Source organism: Physeter macrocephalus, chromosome 5 (genome assembly GCF_002837175.3).
Source record: "Physeter macrocephalus isolate SW-GA chromosome 5, ASM283717v5, whole genome shotgun sequence".
NCBI lineage: Eukaryota > Metazoa > Chordata > Mammalia > Artiodactyla > Physeteridae > Physeter > Physeter macrocephalus.
In genome coordinates, this window is record NC_041218.1 from 96,646,635 (window position 1) to 96,657,124 (window position 10,490).

The window sequence follows — 10,490 nt, forward strand, 5'->3', positions numbered from 1 at the left end:
TGTCCATAATTTATTTTTTAAGATTCCCTATACAACACTATTTTGAAATTACTAACGGGGTTTTCTTTCTTTTTTTGTTATTCATCTGGGTAACTTAAAAAAGTATTGCTGTTATGTTCAACTGTTGGCACTGTTGCAGGCAACTAAAAGCTTAAGAAAATTATTCCCCATCTGTACCCCCCAAAAGCCACATCTAAAAAGGTCACAAAAGGAAACACACAATTCAAATAATCTCCATGCTGTATCTGAGATTAACTTAGACACAGATGTTTTAACTTACAGTTTGATCTGGCATAATATATACATTTAACAAAATCCTGTTTTGTATTGCTTCTATAAACACTGAAGTCTGATAAAAGTGTATTGATTTTTCTGCTATTTAAGAGCTTTTGAACCAGTACTTAAAGCCAGTTGTCTCCAAGGCCTAAATTAACTCTTTCAGCTTTTGACGATGGTTTCCGTGTAGGGGTATGTGTGTGTACATGCAAGTATGTGTTTGTTTATGCCTGAAATGGATTAGAATGGCAAACTATTTTGTGGTCTGCAATATTTTACTTGCTAGGGATAATCATTAGACTTTGTTCTTGATGTTTTTCTTAGAAGATGAAATGATTCAACACTGTTCATTACTGTTCATTTCCTAACCACACTGTAATCATTATAGGCCTAGATATTATCTGAAATGTTACTGAAAATATTAATGCAACATGAATAGGGTTTTCCTCCTGCACTCTGGGCATTTAAATATGGACATCATACTTCCTCCTCCTGGTCATTAGGCCTTTTGTCCAGCTGATCTTAACGTGAGAGCCTTGAAGGAAGTGATTCAGGGAACATCAATCCAGTTTAAGTCTGTCTTGCTTTCAAAGTCATTCTCACCCTCTCTTCTTCCTTTGGCCAACATTCTAATACACTGTAAGGTAGCTCCTCACCCTTGTGCAGGAGCATAGAAGCCACCACACCTGCATGTAGGCGTCTCCAAATTATTTGTGTCTTCAGATCAGAATCATGGTAACGCCTGGGGAAGAAAGATATTCCCAAATGCAAAATATCAAAAGAAATGTCAAATTCAGCAACACCACAGCCTTTCGAAGGTACAGAGACTTTTGCTGAGAGGAATCCCTTATGATATAAAAAGGTAGGTTTTGAGTTAGATGCAACACTGGCTAATATGAGGGCTTATTGGACTTTGTCATTTACAAAAGATCTTCACACAAATGATTTCATTCGAGCCTCGATGTAACTTTCTGAAGTTGGGGTTTTAGAGATTTCCGCATGGCAAATGATGACACAGCCTCTGAGAGAGGCCACGTGGTGAGGCAAAACCCTAAAATCTGTATTTCTTTTATTTCGCCAGGGAGAAAGATCATGCCTCTCTGGGTATAATGGACAAACTAGCATTTTAACTCAGTGGAAAGTTAGTCAAATGGCTGTTTTGTGATGTTGGACCACATTTCTTCATTTTTAAATTAATCAGCTGGGTACACAATAAGTATATGTGTAAGACTGTCTATCAGTAAATATATTTATTTATCTTATCAGTCTTACACAGACACACAGACACACACACACACACACACACACACACACACACACACACACACACACACACACACACACACACACCCCTCCAGGCCAGGGACAAAAGCAAATGCAAAACCCAAAACTAGAAATCTGTAACGTTTTTTTGTAAAGGAGTCTCTCCTTACCTTAAAGGTCTTTCTTGAACAAAACTTAAAGAAAATAAAAATCTGTTCTAGCAGTTGCCTCAAAAACCCTTTTAAAGAGAATTTGCTTCTCGGCTCCCAGAGATTGGCTGCTTCGATGCCGCCATTGCCAGCAGTGTCACCTTTGCAGACCAGCAGTGTTGCCTTTGCAGGGCATCTGCATGAGACATGGCATGTTCAGACATGGGCTTGGCAATGGCATTGTAGACATGATAAGGCTTTTGGGAAACCCAGGACACTTTCTCAAGTAAAGTTATTATTTATGGATGTCAAGCTTACAGAAGTGTTTTACATACATATGTGGAGATTTTCTTTAATTGACATTTTATAAAAGGACTATGTCTTCCTTTCGCAGAAAACACTTAAATTTCTCAGTGAGGGAATTCTATCGGCAACAGTAGAAGGCAAGAGAGTAGTGTAGTTCTGAAGAATGTGGGTTTAAATCCTGACTCTCCTACTTACTAGCTGTGTGATCTTGGGTAAGTTAACTTTTCTCTTTGATTCTCAGTTTTTCTCATCTGCAAAACATAAATAATAGCATCTACCTTGAAGGTTGTTTAAGAGATTGCAGGGAGTATATGTATTGGCCCAAGATGACTTATAAACAATCAGATATTTAATTTATGGGAGTAATGGGACTTTGGATCATGAAAAGCCTCATCGTAGGACATTTATACTACCAGGGACATGTAACTCCATTACCTGACCTACCAAATAAGGGAGATGAGATTTAGGGGACAGGAAGTTTAGCTTGAAAGCACCCTTTCCTTTTCTTCCAGTGGCTGCAGAACCTTTGGCAAAGTCGCCATTCACCCAATCAGGAAGGTGTGAAAAGTCACCCTTTTGTTCAGTATCTCTTCCCATGTGTCTTTGACTTGTATCTGCTCATTTTACCCACCAAACTTGCTTTTATTATCTTCAGGTCCTTAGAGCCAGCACATCTCTGCAGGAATGAGCTGGATCTGATTCTGATTCTCACATCCCTGACAGAACTGTCAGCTTCATTTCCATCACAAAATCTTGGTAGCTCTTAAGGGTGTCAGAACTCAATGTTTCCCATTCTGGGTTGAATTGGCACAGCTAGGGCAGAGAGGAATCTTCCTTAGACTTGTGAACTGAGCAACTTGGACTGACAAATCATTGAGAGGATACAAATGTGGGTTTGAATTTCTTCTATAAGATCTCAATTACCTGAATGTGGAAAGATCATAAAAAAATGAACTTTGGATTAATTCATTGATAGTTGAGAGTGACGTTATAAAAAACAATCAAACCATCTGATCCCTTTGACCTGTGGTCTATTCAGAACAGAAAATGGCATCAGAAAGCTTTTAATCTTGTTAAACCTTTAATCCCTAAATCATAAAGTTAATATTGTTTTTCATTTAATTATTTGGAAAAATTAATAGGAAGAAATGTATGCAGTTATTCTCCCCCCAATATATGAAGTATGGTATCCAGAGTTCATGATGTGTAGCTTGCTTCCATAAGCATGAAGGCTGCATCACTACACTGTCATCAAACCTTGCTTGCATAGTAAGGAAAGTGTAGGTTTCAAGAGAAATGACTGCATTGGAGTGGTGGCTCAGTGGCGATTATATTACGTTTCGGAAAATAGAACTTTTCTAGTTACCTGGAGTTGCTACTGCCTTTATTCTTGAGACTGATTCATTGTAAACATTTTTGGAGGACATACTATATATATTTCACTCTTTGCTTTTTAGCTAGAATATACTAAAGATAGCTTTTTCTGAAAGACACAGGGTTGACATAATTGATATTTATTCTTTCATTAATTTATTCAACACATATTTGCTAAGTGCCCATCCAGTGACAGTTATTGTATAAACTGAGTCTTCAAGAAAGGGTATGTGAATGATGGGGAGAAAAGAGTTCCAAGCGGAGAGAACAGCGTTAGCAAAGCCCTCAGGTGGGAAAGACCTTGGCAAGTTTGCAGAACTGAAGAAGAGTGTGGTTAGACCTTGGTGAGGGAGGAGGAGAATGGAACGAGAGAGTGCAAGTGATAGACTGAAATGCAGTTAAACTTGAGGGGTTCTTAATGTGCATAGGGCTGTTGTCCTTAATTTAATGTCACCAGGCTGCTGTACATTTTGTGATGTGTGTGATGTCTTTATCTTGTGGTGTTCTGACATTTCCTCTTACTTCTTCCTTCACTGTTGTTCATTCTTTGACTTTGCAGCAATTATTGCATCTGATTCTGGTGACTTGATCTTCTTTTCTTCCTAATTTGCTTTCTGTTGGGTTGAAGAATCACATAACCAAACTAATTAGAATTGTGTCTAAAAGTGAGAGTAAAAAAGCCATGAATTTGGAGCATAAACAGTCTCCTCTAGGCAAAATCTGTATGCTTTTATAAATGGACCGCTTTCCTTCTAGACCTCAGTGTCCTCCTGTATTAAAGCTGGTTAATGACCAAAACACCACGTCAGTTCCCTTTCAGTTGGTAATTCAGTCTATAATGGTTTTATAAAAGATCTTTAAAAATTAATTGCATTTGTTGTGTTTTCCGTAGTTAAGCTTACCACATTTTAATTATCTGGCAGGGTTAACTACTTCTTCAAATAATAGCGCCCCCCAGTGCATTAATATTCACTAAGAGAAACTAAACAGTTAAAGTGTTGGGGATCACTGTCTAAATGAGGATCAATGTTTAACTGTAAATCATCTATTCTATTACATTCTTCTTCATCTGACTACAAAATGCATTGTGAGAAAATGGGAGCTCAAGTGAAAATTGGAGTTTTGCGTTCCATGTCTAATGATTTCTGCAGTTTGGAAATGCATTATAATTATTATAATTATTATATATGGAAGCAATATTAAATGCATTATAATTATTTTCCTATCCCAAACTTCTAGACTAAACTTCCTGCACACAGGAGTGCACAGTTGTACATGGACACACAACTATTAACTCTTTGAGGGGAGAAGCTGTTTCTTCTATTTTCATATCAACTTCAGCATTTGCCACAGTATTTTGAGCAAAATAGATGATCAAGAAAGATGCTCATTGAGTGAATGCATTAATGAATAAAATCCATTGGCTTGAATCTGGACTTGAGCCTTTGCTAAACGCATCAGGATTCATCATCTAGATGCTTTTTGGTCTTGAGAAAAGCTTTTGTCAGGCACCAGTTTCTTAAAAATAAGGCGTGAATTTGTGGTATTCTGGAATTCTCTGGGATTATGTAGGAGTGTGTAAGATGATCTTCAGATGTCTCAGGAGAAACGGGTTAGTAAACAACACTTACATAGAAATGAAATAGTTTCAACCAGTGGTCGACCTCAGCAAAGTGTTTGCAAAACAGCAATGCAGTGGCTTTCTCCCTTGTTTTGGGGATCAGAAGCTGTCTGCTTACCTCCAAACCTCCCTTCTGGCTAATTGCAGGGGAGGGATGTGTGGAAGGCTGGGTGCTGCACAAGTGCTGACAGCTGTCCTGAATGTGGCATCTTATTTCCTGCAGGCCCAGGTCTGCTTAGCATTACACAGTACTTAAGCTTTGGTCGGGATGTGGTCAGTGTTTGTTGGAAGGTGTATGAGAAATCGGCTTTCCAGGAGGAAAGCCCGAAAGTTTACACTGTGCATGCAAATTTTCATGTAGAAAATTGCCTCTAAAATTTCAGGGTGTGTGTGTGGGGGGCTATAGAACGTTTATTTGTTGGGCGGCAGAGAAAATATTTCTTTTGTCTCCCCAGCGAAAAATCCATCAGGTTTATAGTCTATATTTGAAAAGTAAATTTATTCCTAGAAATACGGGGGGATCACTGGCTCTCCAATGGCTTGGGGTTCATTCATCAGCGGTCAGACGATTCTGGAGAGCTTCGTGGGGATCGAGGAAGGAAAGATGAAGAGCTGGAGCAGAAGGCCTTGTAAGGATCGCAGGTACATCTGTGTTACAACAATCCCTGAAGAGCATGAGGAAGTAGTGGCATTATTTACTGAATTACTCTGTGCCCAAACTGAATGGGGATTATCTTTAGTTTAAAGAGCAGCGGGGGAAAAGGCATCTGGGAAAAACGCTTAACACTTCTGGAAGAAATGTATGATTTTAACCTCATCATATTACTGTGGTGTTTAAATTATTAACTCTTCCTTAAGAATAAGTGGCTAAATTGATGATGTGTGAGGTCCCCGCTGGCTTTAGATTTCAGTGATGCTGTGATTAATGAAGAATAAAGGTTGTGTCTGAGAAAGATCTGGCATGTCCCCTTATTTCGAAATCAAGTGGTGTCATTGGTAGCATGCGTTGTGGCATCAAACGTCTGTGAAACAAGAGGAGACAGGATATAAGCCATGTGGGTAAGTGATTCATCTTGATGAAGAGATCTGTCCTCTGTGTTGTTTGGAGAGTGGTCTGAGAAACCCCAGGACTGAGGAAGATTAGAGTAACAAAAATGCGTCCCATCACAATGTGTGAGCACAAATGTTCACTTTTTGTTTTAACTTGAGCTGTGACCTCTCCAAACTGCTTGCTCAGCCTTTCTTAATACCAGAGCAACTTAAAAACAAATCACATCTTTTACCAAAATTGCGTAAAGCAGGTCCTCTGAGCCCTGGGCTTTGACAGGATTCTTTCTGAAATGTTCTTGTGTCCTACAACCTATACAGCAAATTTGTTACTTTTATTACAGAAAAAATCAGACAAGATTTTCCAGAGTCCAGCTGTGGATCTTTAGATTGTCGTCATGTTACTCGGAACAGAATGACTGTTTGAATCAAAGCCAAAGATGTCCTTGAATCATTTGGTGTCAGGGCACTAATGAGGTCTGCAGACATTTCACATTCCTTTTCCTTCCCTTCTCTCCCACCCCTTCCACCTTAACCAGGTGTGACTTAATCCAGTCTATTTTTCCCTTAAGTAGTAAGCCGTGACGCACACGTACACATATAAACTTTATGTGTATGTAATTTTTTTTTGTACTGTGAAGTGAGTTTTCAAAGCAGCAGTTTTTTTTTTTTTAAGAAGAGCTAAATGCTTTACTGATCTGTTTTTATTAATAGGTATGTAACAATGGGGCTTCGATTTTCATTGTGTCCTAGGGTTTATAGAGATGACAGATACTTTAATGACCTGCTAAGCCCACTCTCAGTTTTCAGAGATGAGAACGCTGAGGCTCAGCGTTTGAAGAGGTTTACCTCAGATCACACAGGTGGTGGCTGGTAGGGCTCGACTTGAACCAGGCCATTGAACTCCTGGCGCGCCTTCCCCTGGGCCCCGTGATCTGAGAGCTTTATTCCTATGTCTTACTTCACCTGTTTTCTTCCACTTAAAATTATACGTAATAAATGGGCTTGTCTTATCCACCTATGATGTTTCCTTCTTCTTGTTTTTCATGGTGAATTTATGAAATTATATAATTCTGAAATCATATGTGATATGAACACACGGTTTCTGTGTGGTACGCTCACTGCTCTCCCCCCAGCCCCCTCCTCTCACCACATCTGTCTGATGAACTCACACTTATAACCAAGGCTCAAGTGCTCTGCACGTCTCTGTGCCAAGTAAACCCTTCCCCGGACAGTCACCTCCCCTCACCCCCGGCAGCTTGTCCTTTCTGTGTACCCTAGCCACTGTTCGTGTATATGTGGCTATGATCACTCTTTACATTGTGTTATATTTATTTATTTATTCATTCATTCATTCATTCATTTATATCTCTTTATCCCCATTTCCATAATAGAGAAAAATGGAATTCTTTATAGGACAAACTTCTAAACAACTTTAAACCCCTTTAACTTTTATTCCTAATTACGTTTCTGAACATGTATGTCATCTTGAAGGAGGTCCTATTAGTTCACTCTCACCACAGACTATGGGTGAATCGTTTTTTTACTTTCAATTAACTGACATTGATTGAGCACCTAGTATTACAAATAACCGTAGGAGCTGCTCCTATAGATATCATCCCATTAAATCCTCACAGCAGTCCTGGGAAGTTAAGTTGTCCTACTCTATGTATAGATACAGAAACTGAAACGCAATGAGTGCAGGTCTTGAGTTTACTGAGTGGTTGAATCTGAAATTCAAACCCAGTCATTGGAATTTAATGTTCAAGATTTTTTTCTCCCCTCATTACATCCATCCTTATCTCATTAAGCACTTTCTTTCAGTACGTCTGATACTTCAACAAGGTAGAAGAGGGGTCGGTAGTTGGGGAGTTGGCAGAAATTTTGGAAGTTTGCAGGTAATTCTGTGGATTGTCTGCCTCACATACATTTGTTCAAAAGTCACCTCCATCCATGTGAAAAATGTCTGAACTATTATACTTTTGAAAGAAGGGGACTAAGTCTCCCTCAGTCTTCTTTGTAATTGCTGCCTTTATTTCCATGTACAACTTGTCTGAGTTAACTTCTTACCATCAGTATTTTTTTTTTTAATAGGAATGAGTTCAGTATTCTAACCCCTGGAAGATAGCTCTTAATTATCTAAGGATCACAGAGAAGAGGAGATGACATTTGATTTGATAGTTGGTCCAAAACATAGAAGTTGTCCTGTCGCTTCTTCCCACTAAATTCTTTGTCAGAACTTCTAATCAGTATCAAACATAAACGTCAACTCGTTTTCTTTCCTTCTTTTAATCTCAGAAGTCCTGTCGGTTCTTTAAGTGGCCATATATAGAATAATAAAGAGGAAGAGAAGTTAAAAATCTCTTAGGTTTCCTCAAATTGAATCACCTGTACCCGAATAGTTACGTCATGTGTAATGCTTGTCCTGGGTTGTGAAAACTAGGCAGTATTGCTGAACAATCAGTCTTTTATAATTCACTGTTTGCTCGTGTTGAGCATTTGTCAATTAGTACTGACCAGTAAAAGATGGGCCCTTTTATTTACATAAAGATAAAAAATAAGGATCATAAAGTTCATTTAGCTTTTTGAGCAACTCAGCTCGAGTGGCAGAGCAGGAATGTGTTTTAAAAGATTAAAACTAATGAAAAGTGTTGATCTTTGGTAGAGCAGCAGCTTGAAGGTTGAATGTTAGCAGCTTTGCAGCTTTTGGTTATTAACTTTATTTTGTCTTCTGCCTTGCAGCTGTCAAATGAGAGTGGCAGGTTTTGAAAAGGCAAGGGAGAAAGAAGATAAAGAGGTCTGTCCTCACCAGAGGAAAATGCTTCTCAGATAGGGTTTAAAAGCTTCTAAGAAAGCTACTTCCAACCTGGAAAAAAAAAAAAAAAGAAAGCTACTTCCAGTCCATTGAGAGCAGAGAACATGTGAATCAGGGAAACCAGAAGACGCTTGGAGACCTGAGTGTTATTGTGGACCTAGGATGTGAAAGTTAGAATGAGGTCACAGGGGAAGGCTGTTCAGAATAGCTGCTGGGCCATGTAGTCCAGGTAGTCAGCCAGACCAGAAGGAAGGAGTTGTCAGTATTGTCCTCATTTTAAAGGCAAAGAAAGGCTTGGCTGAGTTTTGTTAGAGCCATTGTTTTCAAATATATTTCTCATCATTTGAACTCTTTTATCAAATGAAGGATCAATATATAAAACATGTTTTAAGAGTTGTTTTGGTTGAGGTAGGGGAGAGGGCTGGACCCCGGCCTCCTAAGCATCACCTTTCCTCCTATAGCAGATCCCCAAGCATCAGGTTTCTTCAGGACGTGGTTTGGAAACCATACAATCACATTTGGAAATATCATTGGTGAGCTCCCTGATCATCCTCTTGCCCTGGGGCCAGCCAAGGGGAGTGAAATGTAGTCTCGTGGTTCTCAAAGTATGGCCCCAGTGACATCAGGATCACCTGGAAAGTTATTAGACTTGCAAATTCAGTGTCAAAATGTCTCAGGTAGGGTCTAGCAATCTGTGTTCTCATAAGACCTGCCAGTGTCAAAAGCACCAAAGTCTGAGAATCATCACCAGGGCATCGGTTCAGAGGTTTAGATTTCTCAGATCAGTTGTGTAACTGGGTCCTCGGAGAAGCAGACACCAAGGTGAGATTGAATTTACAAGGCTTCTAGCAGACAAAACACACCTGTGAGAGAGAATGGAGCAGGAGCTGGGCAAGGCTGGGAGAGCTGTTCCAACTCGTGCACGTCTACCCTGAGTGAAGGGGAGAGGAAGGAAGATCGAGTGGGAACCTCTCAGAATGTTAGTTCTACTATCTGAGTCATTTCCATTGTTTGTTTCTTTCTCTTAAAAATGTTGTATTTTCCTTAAAAAAATTTTTTTTGGGGGTGGGAGAAGGTGTATATTGAGTAAATTTGGATTGTTTTCTGGTCATTGTGGATGATCTGTAGTAGAGACTCTATTTTGGTATACTCCCCTGAAGAGTGCTGATTTTTTTTCTTTTTTTAAGGTGATGAGTTTTAAAAACAGGTGCTGAATTTTGCTGGATTCAAACTGCAAACCCTGTCTCCTTTGCATCTCAAATCTTGGTTCAGTTCCTCTTAGCCTCAGCTGTCAGTGCTATATGCATAGTTCAGGGTCCTCACCCATGAGGTCAGGTTTATGGGCTTCTGCTTTCTGGCTCTCTCCTTTCTCGGATCTCCCTTCACTTTCCAGTAGCTGTAGTTTCCCTGTGTTCTGTCCTCTGGCTCTTCAGGCCAGTAAGACTGAGACTGTAAGTTTTCTATGAGAGTTTTATCCTCCTCTCATGGATCTGACCATTTTTTATTTATTTGTTTCTGTTCTTTTGCTTTAAATATTTAGTTATGTTGTGGTTTCATATATCCAGATTCATGATTGGTATTCATATTTTTTTTTTTTTTTTTTTTTTTTTTGTGGTATGCGGGCCTCCCTCTGCCGCGC

At 39.3% G+C, this 10,490-nt stretch overlaps 1 protein-coding gene across 16 annotated transcripts in view; it reads left to right on the top strand.

The window, feature by feature from the left end:
- Nucleotides 1–10,490, top strand: part of SUGCT (succinyl-CoA:glutarate-CoA transferase) — an 806,218-nt gene that overhangs the window by 399,840 nt on the left and 395,888 nt on the right. The window contains exon 13 of one of the 16 annotated variants that reach the window (XM_028490207.2): nucleotides 5,498–5,778. The exons of the other annotated variants lie outside the window; for them this stretch is intronic. Coding sequence (XP_028346008.1) covers nucleotides 5,498–5,734 — 237 coding nt within the window. The 3' untranslated portion in view covers nucleotides 5,735–5,778. Of the gene's footprint in view, nucleotides 1–5,497; nucleotides 5,779–10,490 lie in introns of those variants that run through there. 16 annotated transcript variants of the gene reach the window in all.